Below are 14,865 nucleotides of genomic sequence, written 5' to 3' on the forward strand. Positions count from 1 at the left end.
AGACCCAGTTTTAAGGGTTCTAGGCTATGCTCTCATGCATGGAGGACACATAGGGCTCTGAGCTGCACACACACACACACACACATACATACACATACGTGTCATCTTGCAACACATCGGCTTGACACTCAGTCGACCTGACGTGTTGCGTCGCGTTATAATCCTGGCTGGATGTTGTGTGCTTGTTCTCATCACAGTAAATTCAGCCATTTTCACAATTATATTTACACATAATATTATTATTATTATTATGACAACAATATCATTGTAATCCAAGTGTGAGAGAAGATGGGGAATTAACTGTGATTCCGCCTACTTCTGGCTGTAAATATAATTTATATCCTCAAGTAAAATTGCCAAAAAGGGAAAAAAAGCCAAGATTGTGAATTCCTAATATACATAATGTGAGTCATCCTTCACTCCTTCATTGCTGAATATCTTTTTGACATGTTTTATGTGGCTGCTGCTATCATCACACCAGTACAGCTTGAACACATAAGTATCCCAACTATATACTAAATATTTAATAATGTTATTTATTCCAATGCATTAATCCGAGTTAGTCCCCTTTAACAACACATTTTGCTCCACTGGAGAATCCAGTTCACCTGTCAGGAGACTGCGCTTGCGCGGTCAAGCTCGCGAGTGTTTCGTGGTAGAACATGGAAGTGGTGTCACTGTGTGGCTGTTTTGGATAGTAAACGATAGTAAATGTTGCTTGATTTTATGGATTGTAATTAACATAGGTTGTATATAGCGTTCTTTTCGCTTGATTTTTCAGTGAAATTAGCGTAGATTGACTTATTAGTGAGCGGGATTGTCACTAAATGTGGCTTTAATTTTGAAAGAACATCCGGAAGTGGCGATTGGTTGGTGTCCATTGAGTGAAAGGGAGACCCGCCCCCCGTCACGGAGAGCTGGTAGCTGGTGTGTAAAACTGCAGAGATGCGCTGCATAGAAAAACAAGGAAGAGGCGGTGGACTCCTGCAGGGAAAGTAGCCGTTAAATGGATATAACCGTCTGACATGCACCGAGACGCCGACAGAGTCCGTTTCCGCTGCGCATTTTGGGGCTAACCCCCTCCTAGTGCCAGGGTAGCTCGGGTCGCGGTGCATCGATCCAGGACACACTCGGGAGGGGTCTCGTCATGGGGAACGAGGCGAGCCTGGAAGGCGGCGAAGGCCCGCTGTCAGGGCTACCGGAGGGGCTGGCGCCCGACGGGGCCGGAGGTTTCGTGCGTGTCCCCGGCGGAGCTCCGGTGGACCTGGCGGAGCTGAGCGAGGAGCAGCGGAAGCAGCTCGCCGCGGTGATGTCAAGGGCGCAGGGCAGGCAGCCTGGGGGTGCAGCGGCCGCACGAAGGCAGGGCTTTTTCTCCCATTTTTCACATTTTTCCATGAAATATTCCAACATTACTCTGCCTTTACGTCAGTGGATGGAAGGTTTGTGGCAGAGAGGGAGTCAGATCACGCCCATTTTTTTTTTACATCCTCCCAGACGTGATCTCATTATTAACGCCAATTTTCACGGCTAATCATCAGCATCCGTGAAGATGAAAGGCAGAAAAAACGCCTTTTCTCGACTAAGCGCAGCTTTATTTGTCGTTATTGCGCTTCAGCTCTACGTGCCGACGCTGTTTGTAATGCATTGTGCATGCTTGGATTCTTGCACAGCCTCCTATCAATATAATAGAATATGCATCCAGATGGCTGAATTGTTTATGTCAGCGTCTCAGTGTGGTGAGCTCAGGGGAGAAGACACACCTCCTGTATTTGTGAGAAATTGTCGAAACGCCTGCTGGGTAAAAACCAAAAAAAAATCTAACTTGTTTTTTTTTTTTTTTTACACAAAATGGTCGCTTGTAACCACAATATTGTTCCCAATTATATACTCGTTTACTGATGATTTTCACCACATTACATTTTTAAGGTTTCTGGAGCAAGAGCAGGAGGAATTTGAAGGCTGCAAATGCAAACAATGTGCACTGTGCAAATATACTTTATTCACTTGAAAATGTTGCTTTTTTGAGAGAGGTGGTTTGTTACAAGTATGAAAGCTAGCAATGGAGGAGGCAGTGGGGGGTGCATCAATATTAATATGACTAAAAATAGAAGTGCAGTGTTAATGTCACTTCCCTCCTCCGACTCTCTTTCTCCTAAAAGGGAGATTTTTCTTATTTGAAAGCCTCATTAATGCTGTCTCTGTCCATGGTGCTGAATCCTATGTACATCGCAGTGGATTGCAAACATCACAGTTGTCCTTATGAATAACGATATTTCTCTTGGTATTACTGTATCAAAGCATGTCTTGTCAGCCCTGGTATAAAATGAATGAATTAAAACAACTTTAGCTCCTTGGTTTCACTTTCATCACAGCACTGTCGGACTTGGCTTCCTCACGTCTCAGAGCTAACAAAGGCATCTCCACTTAGCCCTTCGTCATCTGCATGATGTACACTCAGTGTTCACTTCCTTGTTAGCAATAGCCTTGAGCCACTCGCTATACGTTCAGCTGAAAGTAACCTGTATTGTTATCATTGGAACAATTTTCTATGTTCCACATGCACTGAACAGCATGCAGCCAAGTTAGCATCACAACAGTAAACGTTGTCTCTTTTTCAACTCTTTTCTGTTTTTCTTCTTTCCCAGACCGTCGGAATCTGGTGTCCAGCTGCGATCTCAGCAGACCTCCAGGGGCCCGACAGGCCTCAGTAAGAGTCGCACTGTAGACGCCTTCAACCAGAGTCCCCCTGGCAGGCCCTCAACAGGCCGTAGCCCCTCGTCCCTCAACCTCTTTGAGTCCCGATTCCGGCAGGAGCCTAAGGACCCTGAGACCAAGCCGTCCGGCATGTTTGGCTCCAGCTTTCTCAGTGGGGCCAACCCCCTCAGCGCTGTGTCGTCCATGACCTCCTCCGTCTCCTCCTCCATCTCCTCAATGGGTGACGCTGTCAACATCCCCAAATTTGGACTTTTTGGAGATGAGGAGGAAGGAGCTACACCTGAAGCCAGCCAGGCAGGGAAACAACAAGGCAAGAGTCCTCAGCAAGGATCAGGTCCAAAGGGGCCACAGCAAGGGGCATCACAAAATCAGGGTCAAGGCCCTCCTGGACAGGGACCTAAGCAAGGGAAAGGACCACAAGGCCAAGGGCCCAAACCAGCTCAGGGACCTCCTGGACAGGCTCTCAGGCAAGGCCAGGGACACCCAGGACAAGGGCCTCCGGGAAAACAGGGCCCCAGACAAAGTCAAGGACCTAAACAAAGTCAAGGCCCACCTAGTCAGCAAGGACCCAGACAAGGTCAAGAACCACCAGGTCAGCAAGGACCTAAACAAAGTCAAGGCCCACCTAGTCAGCAAGGACAGAGACAAGGTCAATGCCCACCTGGTCAGCAAGGACCCAGACAGGGTCAAGGCTCACCAGATCAGCAAGGACCCAGACAGGGTCAAGGCCCACCAGGTCAGCAAGGACCTAAACAAAGTCAAGGCCCACCTAGTCAGCAAGGACCCAGACAAGGTCAAGAACCACCAGGTCAGCAAGGACCTAAACAAAGTCAAGGCCCACCTAGTCAGCAAGGACCCAGACAAGGTCAAGAACCACCAGGTCAGCAAGGACCTAAACAAAGTCAAGGCCCGCCTAGTCAGCAAGGACAGAGACAAGGTCAAGGCCTTCCTGGTCAGCAAGGACCCAGACAAGGCCAATGCCCACCAGATCAGCAAGGACCCAGACAAGGCCAAGGCCCACCAGGTCCCGGTGGAAAACAGACACAAGGTGGTCCTCCACAGCCAAAAGAACCTGCGAAGCCTGGACCCAATCAGCAGGGACCAGCAGGCCCTGGCGCTCATCCTGGAAAGCCAGCCAGGAATCAACAAGGGGCTGGGAAGCCTGGAGGTGGGCTCTGTCCACTGTGTAAGACCACCCAGCTGAACGCGGGCTCTAAGGACCCCCCAAATTACAACAACTGCACCGAGTGCAAGAACCAAGTGTGCAGCCTGTGTGGATTCAGCCCCCCGGACTCAGCGGTAAGTCTTCTTTAGATTTTTATTCTCGGTTTCTTTTTCTGTGTACAGCTGAATCTTGAATTAGCCAAGTGACAGCGTGAGCCTCCTGCAAGGGTGTGAGGGACCTTGAGAAGCAGAGGGAGCATATGGAGATGGGGGGGGGGGGGATGTTGAAGGAGGTGACTCATGTCGTGGCCACAGGAAGACAGTGTGCTAGCCAGACAGGCGGAACTTTCTCTCACACGTGGGCATTAAACACAGTACTCTTCCATACTGAAAAACAGTGATCCCCAACATTTTTGATCAGCAAAATTAAAAAGAAATAGAGTTGCGCTATTGTTATGTAGCTGCGTGTTGAAGAAAAAAAAGCAAAATGTCAAAGTAATGTACTGTACAAAACACTTCTCATCAGTGAGAGCCTGGTTGTATGTGTTTTGACCCGAGTAAGGTGACTGTGTGTTATTCCTAAGTAAAATATTATTTTCATCCATTATTTTCAAAATGAAAATACTGTACCGTGGTAACTCTTTTTTTCGTTATCCTTAATGAAATCCGTTCAAAATTAGACTGAATTGTATGCAAACGGAACTGAAGCAATTTTTACGTAAGAAATATTTTTAATTCAATTGGGACACAAAAAAACATTTTAGCCATAAATATTACAGTTCTACATTTAAGAATACATCATGTGAAATATATTGGTACCTTTGGATACCAGTGTACCTGCTTACGAGTTTTTCAGGATACGAGCTGTTTCTCGGCTAATTGTTATGAGCAAATATTTAAGTTAGCCGCTAGGTGGCGTAGCGAATGCCTCAATGAACCTCGGAAGATCCGACCAAAACATCTAAACTTAATTCCTAGCATTAGCTTATAGCTAGAGATGGACATCACTTTGACAGTGCTGAGTAGATGAATGGGATGATATTCATTGAATTAAAAAAAATAAAACAAAAAACATGACAGACCGTGTAGCTAGCTAACTTGGTAAAGCAGTTTGAGCGTCTCACTGCCAGTCTGCACCATACTGAAGCAGAATGAGTCGATAACACCAGCCAGGGACATTAAAATAATATCTAAACGGTGTACATTTATCCATGGAATTATGGAGAAGCTGCTCATAGTGTGTTTGATCGAGAAGCAGCAGGAAGGAAATACAGCACTTCATAAAACTTCTGTGATTTGTTGTATTACATTTTATTGTATCGTTTTTCAATATTTGTTATCTAAAAGTCAGTAGTTTTTTTTAAAGGCATGTTACATTAATTAATTTTAATTCATTTCAATAGGCAAGTGCTTTCTTAAATTGAACTGTGTTTCTCACTTTCTTTATCAAAGTTCTGGCACTCTCAACTTTTTTTTGCCCCATGGTGGATTATTAAAAAATGCACGAAAACTGAGTCACCAACGTGTGGGATTCTTTTTTTGGGTACTTGATTCCACGGAAACATATGCGTTTGACTAGTTTTTTTTACAAACAATGTTTGGTCGTATGATAATCAGGACTGCACACAAAAAACTAGGGCAAACTTTCAGCAAAAACGAAAAATGGGGCGCTCAAAATATGAGGTACCACTGAACTTTTGAATTTGCCTTAGTTATGAACAAGCATTAAGAAAAGGCGGTTGGGCCGTGCGGTTACACATAAGTTCAAACAGTATAAATAACAAACTCATTTTCATGTGATTTAATGACTAATTGCTACTACTTGTAGGTGTGTCTTTATCTTCATCTTCTCTGTGATGCACAGGGGAAAGAATGGTTATGTCTCAACTGCCAGATGCAGCGAGCCATGGGGGGCATGGACCCCCCTGGCATAATGAAGCCCAAACAAGGTTCAGCTCCACCCTCGCCGCAGAAACAGGCGGCAGGCAAGCCTGGCAAGCTTCTCATCAAGCAGCAAAGTACCACCGAACATGGCTTGACACCACCAACTACTCCAAGGCAGAAATCCCCAAGCTCTCCAGGACCGCTTTCCCCGGGTTCCTCATTGGGAGGCTCCCCCAAGATTGACCCCAAGACTGGCCGCCCTATTCAGCAGAAGTCCAGCCCGCAGCAATCACCGGCTAAAGCCAAACAGGAGTCCAGCTTCTTTGGGGGGTTAGGAGGTATCAGTTTTGGAGGTTTGAGCGATTCAGCCAAGCCAACTGCGGCTTCGTCACAAGCAGCTGAGTCCGTCACTGGCAAACTGTTTGGAGGTTTTGGTGGATTGATGGAGTCGGCCAAGCCTCAGGCGTCTCCAAAGCAGGAGGAGTCTGTGACTGGGAAGCTGTTTGGAAGTTTTGGAGGTTTGTCGGAGGCAGCGAAACCACCAGCTCCCGCCTCTCAGATGTTCACCTTCGGGTCGTCGCTCTTGAACACGGCCACCAGTCTCGTTACTGGAGAGGAAGAGAAGGCGGCAGACTCTCCACCAGGGTCGCCAGCAGACTCAGGCCCTGGCTCCCTGCCAGATTCTCCCTTCTCCGGTCCGGGCTCTCCCCCGGATTCGGATTCTGCGCCTGACACCCCGCCAGCTAAATCCAAGAAGGCACAGAGGACCTTGTCTGTGGAGCGAGAGGCAGCTGACAAGACACTCGAAACTAAGGAAAACTGTCCTTTGTGTAGCGTGGAGCTGAACGTGGGATCATCAGAAGCACCCAACTTCAACCTCTGCACAGAGTGCAAGAAGAGTGTGTGCAACCTTTGTGGATTCAACCCCACTCCTCACTTAGGAGAGGTAAGAAACACTCACAGCATACACATCATGTGTTCATTGTTTCATTCAGTCATGTGACTCACATGACTATTTTTCTCTTCAAATGCTGCACAGCAAAGGGTGAAAGTTGTCAACCTGCACTCTATTGTATTGCCTGGGCTACCATCATTATTAATATTATTTAATTATTTATCACATTTTAGAAAAACGTTTGGTCAGGACAAATCAACTTGTACGTATGCTAGACAATAGGGGGTGTCATGTACAGGTAAAAGCCAGTAAATTAGAATATTTTGAAAAACTTGATTTATTTCAGTAATTGCATTCAAAATGTGTAACTTGTACATTATATTTATTCATTGCACACAGACTGATGCATTCAAATGTTTATTTCATTTAATTTTGATGATTTGAAGTGGCAACAAATGAAAATCCAAAATTCCGTGTGTCACAAAATTAGAATATTACTTAAGGCTAATACAAAAAAGGGATTTTTAGAAATGTTGGCCAACTGAAAAGTATGAAAATGAAAAATATGAGCATGTACAATACTCAATACTTGGTTGGAGCTCCTTTTGCCTCAATTACTGCGTTAATGCGGCGTGGCATGGAGTCGATGAGTTTCTGGCACTGCTCAGGTGTTATGAGAGCCCAGGTTGCTCTGATAGTGGCCTTCAACTCTTCTGCGTTTTTGGGTCTGGCATTCTGCATCTTCCTTTTCACAATACCCCACAGATTTTCTATGGGGCTAAGGTCAGGGGAGTTGGCGGGCCAATTTAGAACAGAAATACCATGGTCCGTAAACCAGGCACGGGTAGATTTTGCGCTGTGTGCAGGCGCCAAGTCCTGTTGGAACTTGAAATCTCCATCTCCATAGAGCAGGAAGCATGAAGTGCTCTAAAACTTGCTGGTAGACGGCTGCGTTGACCCTGGATCTCAGGAAACAGAGTGGACCGACACCAGCAGATAACCTACTCAGTGGCCTAGTGGTTAGAGTGTCCGCCCTGAGATCGGTAGGTTGTGAGTTCAAATCCCGGCCGAGTCATACCAAAGACTATAAAAATGGGACCCATTACCTCCCTGCTTGGCACTCAGCATCAAGGGTTGGAATTGGGGGTTAAATCACCAAAATGATTCCCGGGCGCGGCCACCGCTGCTGCCCACTGCTCCCCTCACCTCCCAGGGGGTGATCAAGGGTGATGGGTCAAATGCAGAGAATAATCTCGCCACACCTAGTGTGTGTGTGTGACAATCATTGGTACTTTAACTTTAACTTTAACATGGCACCCCAAACCATCACCCAACCATGCAAATTTTGCATTTCCTTTGGAAATCGAGGTCCCAGAGTCTGGAGGAAGACAGGAGAGGCACAGGATCCACGTTGCCTGAAGTCTAGTGTAAAGTTTCCACCATCAGTGATGGTTTGGGGTGCCATGTCATCTGCTGGTGTCGGTCCACTCTGTTTCCTGAGATCCAGGGTCAACACAGCCGTCTACCAGCAAGTTTTAGAGCACTTCATGCTTCCTGCTGCTGACCTGCTCTATGGAGATGGAGATTTCAAATTCCAACAGGACTTGGCGCCTGCACACAGCGCAAAATCTACCCGTGCCTGGTTTACGGACCATGGTATTTCTGTTCTAAATTGGCCCGCCAACTCCCCTGACCTTAGCCCCATAGAAAATCTGTGGGGTATTGTGAAAAGGAAGATGCAGAATGCCAGACCCAAAAACGCAGAAGAGTTGAAGGCCACTATCAGAGCAACCTGGGCTCTCATAACACCTGAGCAGTGCCAGAAACTCATCGACTCCATGCCACGCCGCATTAACGCAGTAATTGAGGCAAAAGGAGCTCCAACCAAGTATTGAGTATTGTACATGCTCATATTTTTCATTTTCATACTTTTCAGTTGGCCAACATTTCTAAAAATCCCTTTTTTGTATTAGCCTTAAGTAATATTCTAATTTTGTGACACACGGAATTTTGGATTTTCATTTGTTGCCACTTCAAATCATCAAAATTAAATGAAATAAACATTTGAATGCATCAGTCTGTGTGCAATGAATAAATATAATGTACAAGTTACACCTTTTGAATGCAATTACTGAAATAAATCAAGTTTTTCAAAATATTCTAATTTACTGGCTTTTACCTGTATGTAGTTTAGGGATATACACATTTTTCACATGACTGTGTCTGTAAATAAATAGTACACAAACTATGGGTGCACCATAAAAATCAGACAGATACATATCAAGCTGATATAATAAATTATGACATCATACCGATAAATCCGACAAAATTAAAATAAAGCTGTGATTAAAAAAATTTAAAAAACGGCAAAAAGGCGAGATTACCCATGTTGTGCTGTGAGTGGGTTAGGGTGGGCAAATCAAGCGCTTCTTTTCTCTTACCTTTTCTCCTACCTGTTCTGTGCCAAAAACCAACAAGCATGGCGTCAATGATGTGGGACTTATTCACTGTTTCAGAGGAAGACCTCTACAGTTATACATGTAGAAAACTATTTGAAATATATATAAAAATGACAAATGAAATGTACTAATAAACATGTAACATCACTTGACTTTCTATTGAAGATTTGTTAGTGAAAACGGCAATGAGATAATTTCTTGAACTGAAATCATTGGTGTTTCTCATCTTCATTATCAAAGGGCTGCCTCTCCTTTTATATCCATGAACGCACGGACAATGAAGGCGGCAGGCCCACACGACTTAATTTACATCTTCTGCCGCGACGGGACAAGCGGTAGAAAATGGATGGATACAAACACGCGCAAGTCAGCGCTTTACGGCACGACACGTCACACTGTCATGACTATGCCACCCCGCAGCAGTATGCTACAATGTGTATCTTCATTTGGAACCTCGGTGGCTTATTTTTCAGTCATACCAACACAAGGGATTCTTTGTTTGGGCACTTGATTTCGCATGGAAATATGCGGGAAGACGGATTAGTTTGTTACGCACAATGTTTGGCCGTTTGATAACCCCATCGTGGGGCGTAGGAAAACCGAGGTACCACCTCCATGTAAAAGCAACATGCATCTCCACATGCATGAGAGCATCAGCCTTGATAGATGATGCTCTCTTGGAGATTGAGGCCAAGGGAAGACAAATGGGCTTGTTTAAACGCTCATCTCGCCATCAAACCGCACTTTCAGCCCTTGACACTTAACCCTGTGTGTGTGTGTGTGTGTGTGTGTGTGTGTGTGTGTGTGTGTGTGTGTGTGTGTGTGTGTGTGTGTGTGTGTGTGTGTGTGTGTGTGTGTGTGTGTGTGTGTGTGTGTGTGTGTGCGCGCGCGCGCATGTGTGTGAGAGAGTCTGTATGTGTGTGGTGTAAAACACAGTGTTTTTATGCTTTTAGAAACCAAACACCAGCTTTTGCTCTGTTTCTTTTATGTTACCACATTGTGTGTGTGTTGCCTCACATGCATCGCAAGCCTGAAAACAGATGGGACTCTATGGTGGGGCATCAGTATGTTGTGGGAAGCCAAAAAGTATTTCCGGTTGAGCGGTCGAGTCAAAGCAAGCCAGTCCGTTGGCTCAAAAAGATGGAGACAACTGATCTATACGTTTTTCTCCCTCTTATTTCAAGTCCGTCAGGGTGTCGTGTGTAACCTTCTTGTTTAGGCGATCTTTTAGTTATCTGGTGAGTCTTCCTGGCCCTTTTGTTAAGCTCGAAATGACATCCTGCCGCCAATCTCTTGGGAAATCACCTCACAGTCTTACCTCTATTAGTTTTATCGGAATATTAAAGCACGGATGTCTACCTTTTTTATTGAGTCAGCATTATGTGCGAAGTCTTAATTGTTTCAAAGAAAGTTTTGTAATTGCAGCCGCTGCTGCTAATGAAGAGCTGGAATGGTACAATCAGTCAGTTGAGCACAAAACGTAATTATGTCGTAGAAATAGCGACTCTGTCATTCTGATCTAGGCCGCTCCACTCGACCGCGGGATGAGTCACAGAGAAACCCATGCTTGCACTTGTTCTACATTAAATGCGGTCAAAAGGGAACGAAACGTTCATAATTCCCGGAGAAAAAGTTGAGAAATAAAGGAGCAGTCCATGAACGGAGCTGCGCCATGTGTGCATCGCTGTGGGTCTAATCCTGGTTTCTTAAAAGGATTTAAAGGGCAACGGGAATCCTGTTATTTCTATTGAGGCTTGATCCTGCGCTCAATTGTTTAATCTCCATCAATACCATTGTGGAAGAACACGAATAACCAAATGCTTACAGAACAAATCAGCATGCATATTTCACTTTAGGGATGTAACAATAAATGGTATAATGATACACCGGTGGTGACACTGCTCACTTACTGGAGAAGCAAGCTAGCACTAGTTAGCTTAAATGCTAACATGAAAGCAAGATACAGTACATTATTGTTATACTATAACATAATATAAGACTAAGACTAGACTTTATTAATTCATGCTTGCAGTGGAGCCAGGGCCCCACTGAAAAAACAGCTGAACTTTACAATGAATATCAAACAAACAAAAATAAAAAATAAATGAAAAGAACAGACAGTATCTTATATAAAAAAAACATTTTCAGGGCAACAGCAGCATGGAAACTATTAGCATTCTGGTATATGACTGTATTACTTATTTAATTAGATAGTGTCATTATACAGTTTAATTGCAGTATGCAGGGTAGAGTTTTTAAGTCTCTGTCTTGGCTTTGGGCTCGGGTTCAGCCAGCTTATGTTGGTTCCTCAATGTCCTGGCAGTGCGGCTGCCTCGTGTTGGAGGTAGCAGGTCATGCAGAGGGTGTTGCTCATCATGCATATCCCTGACCAGCTTCACTGCAGCCTCCTCTCTCCTGGTCTGGAGTGATGGTAGGGGTTGTGAGATGTTTCCAGCTCTCTTCGTAATGATTTTACAGGCACGTTTCTGGACTCGCTCTAGCTCTGCCTGTTGTTTTTTGGAGCAGCCCACTAAGAGCACTGAGCTATATTCCAGACAGATATTATTAGTATGTGTTTATTTAGATTGGGGAATGTTGTTGCTTCTTGGTTTCTGATTTTCATTCATGTGTCATCCACATGTCTGTACCAATGACTTGGTGCTGTTCCCTTTAAAAGAGCTCAGCTCTGAGCTTAAAGCTCTGAGCTCTTTTAAGGAAATAGCACCAAGTCATTGGTACAGATATGAGGATGACACATGGATGAAAATCAGAAACCAAGAATTTTAGGTCTTCACCGAGCACAGTAATTCGGTGGACAAAAACATCAAGTTCACATGTGAGGATGTCAAAGACAGTAAGTTGCCTTTTTTGGACTGTGCTGTCCACATTGGAGAAAACAGGGGCCTCCATGTCGGGGTTTACCGAAAACCCACACATGCCAATCATTACCTACTTTTTGACTCACACCACCCACTGGAATACAAACTAGGCGTTATTAGAACCCTACAACACAGAGCTGATAATGTACCTACCAGCCCACAGGCCAAAGAGAAAGGGCATAGGCATTTGAGGGAAGCCCTCAAAACCTGTGGTTACCCCAGTTGGTTGTTTGTGAAAAGTGCATCCAGTTCCAGAAATAACAAGAACAGAGTGGATGAGGAGAAAAAGGTGAAAGGCGCAAATATATTGTCATTCCATATGTATTAGGTCTATCTGAGAAATTCGGAAGATTTCTTTAACCAACACAACATCCCGGTAAACTTCAAACCAGGCAACACCCTGAGACAGAGACTAGTGCATACCCACACAAACAATCTGGTGTATGCTATCTAATGTAATTATGAATGCACTGATTCATGTATCGGGGAAACAAAACAACCACTAAGCCTATGCATAGCCCAGCATAGACGGGCAAACTCTTCAGGCCAAGACTCAGCTGTCTACCTGCACCTCAGGGAGGAACAGCACTCCTTTTGAGAACAAAAATGCACAGATTCTGGACAGGGAGGATGGATATTATATATTCAAAAGAGGAGTGAGGGAAGCCATCTACAGTATGTCAGGGTTGAAAACCATCCCTGAACAGTGGAGGTAATCTGCGACACCACCTGTCTCCCAAATACAACACCGTACTTTCAACCATTCCTAAAAGACAGTGCTATTTAGCCTCCAACAAATAACAGGAGTTAGAAACATTCTGGTTACGTTCTGCCATTTTTGCCATTTGTTTACAACTGAATGGAATGCTAACATGGGGGATTCTGACTTTTTTGAACAGCGATTGTTCTGCCACACAATACCTCAATGCTATCGAGGGGAAATTACACTTCAACGACTGTCGTTGGCTTTGACAGTCGTTTGCATCAAAACAGTTGTTTTTCTCACTACATTAGGGCAAAACAAGCGTTGCCCAGGCACAACCCCCTGTTTTCTGGAGTATAAATTTGGGGTTTTGGCACCAGCCGCTAGACTAGATCTGATAAATCTGTCTAAACTCGATCTGACCAATCTAAGTCTATAAGCATGAACTAATGAAGCCTACTGATGTACTGGCACCAGCCACTAGACTAGATGTGACCAGTATAAGACTAGATCTGACCAATCTAAGTCTATGAGCATGAACATATGAAGCTTACTCGGATGAGAGGGGAAACGTCTTCTAAGACAAATCAAACAGTCCAGTTGCGATCGATTGAATGCTCTGAGATTACAATGACCTGGATGAATGAGGTAATTTATAGACAATAATATTATGTATAATCATTAACACAATTCTGTCTGAGCAACTAAGATATTCAATTGTCTACATTGTGCTCTCTTATATAAAGGGATCCTTTCTTTCTTTACTCAAAGCACCTAACACCCATTTTTTCTTTATCATTAAAAAAACACCTGATTTATTACAGGTTTGCGAGTACTGAAACACGTGCAAACTTAATAGCACACGCAAATCTGATCCACTTAATGTGTGTAGGGATGTCCGATAATATCGGACTGCGGATATTATTGGCCGATAAATGCTTTAAAATGTAATATCGGAAATTATCGGTATCTGTTTCAAAATTATTGGTATCGGTTTCAAAAAGTAAAATTTATGACTTTTTAAAACGCCGCTGTGTACACGGACGTAGGAAGAAGTACAGCGCGCCAAAAAACCTTGAATGCACTGCCTTTGCGTGCCGGCCCAACCACATAATATCTACGGCTTTTGACACACTCGCAAGTGAATGCCCAGCATATTTCATCAACAGCCATACAGGTCACACTGAGGGTGGCCGTATAAACAACTTTAACACTGTTACAAATATGCGCCACACTGTGAACCCACACCAAACAAGAATGACAAACACATTTCGGGAGAACATCCGCACCGTAACACAACATAAACACAACAGAACAAATACCCAGAACCCTTTGCAGCACTAACTCTTACGGGACGCTACGATATACACCCCCCCGCTACCCCCCTTCCCCCCACCTCAACCCCGCCCCCCTTAACCCTGCCCACCTCAACCTCCTAATGCTCTCTTAGGGAGAGCATGTCCCAAATTCCAAGCTGCTGTTTTGAGGCATGTTAAAAAAAATGATGCACTTTGTGACTTAAATAATAAATAGGGCAGTGCCATGTTGGCATTTCTTTCCATAACTTGAGTTGAAGTTGTTCTCTTATTTTGGAAAACCTTGTTACATTGTTTAATGCATCCAGTGGGGCATCACAACAAAATTAGGCATTATAATGTGTTAATTCCACAACTGTATATATCGGTATCAGTTGATATCGGTATTGGTAATTAAGAGTTGGACAATATCGAATATTGGATATCGGCAAAAAAGCCATTATCGGACATCTCTAAATGTGTGCAAAGTTGATTGTGTCTGTTAAGTAAATCCTCCATTTTATGTGTACGTTAGAACATATTTGGACAGTCGGAAATAAAAAAAATATTAGACATGTCGTCTATTCAGCAACATCCTATGATAATTTCCTAGCTGCTGGATGACTTAAGAGCTAATTAAAACAAATTCAATTGATGTGTTTTGTTTTCATATTTTAATAATGTTCGTTTTTTCACATATAAGCTATATTACTAACATATATCTTATATGATAAAACATTTTTGAAATATGCATTTTTGCATCTTTTCAGCCTCCCTCCTATGCACCATCAGCACTAAAAACAGTAAAAAAGTCATATCATTGTAAATGTATAGCATGGCTGCTTGTAAAATGCTCTTAAAAGTGGTAGAT

General features: G+C 43.9%; 1 protein-coding gene across 1 annotated transcript in view; it reads left to right on the forward strand.

The window, feature by feature from the left end:
* The first annotated feature begins 956 nt into the window (after positions 1 to 956).
* Positions 957 to 14,865, forward strand: part of pcloa (piccolo presynaptic cytomatrix protein a) — a 51,209-nt gene continuing 37,300 nt past the window's right edge. The window contains exons 1-3 of the mRNA XM_061959863.2: positions 957 to 1,359; positions 2,646 to 4,014; positions 5,744 to 6,709. Of these exons, the coding sequence (XP_061815847.2) occupies positions 1,148 to 1,359; positions 2,646 to 4,014; positions 5,744 to 6,709 (2,547 nt within the window). The 5' untranslated portion in view covers positions 957 to 1,147. The remainder of the gene's footprint in view (positions 1,360 to 2,645; positions 4,015 to 5,743; positions 6,710 to 14,865) is intronic.

Source organism: Nerophis lumbriciformis, linkage group LG05 (assembly GCF_033978685.3).
Source record: "Nerophis lumbriciformis linkage group LG05, RoL_Nlum_v2.1, whole genome shotgun sequence".
Lineage (NCBI taxonomy): Eukaryota > Metazoa > Chordata > Actinopteri > Syngnathiformes > Syngnathidae > Nerophis > Nerophis lumbriciformis.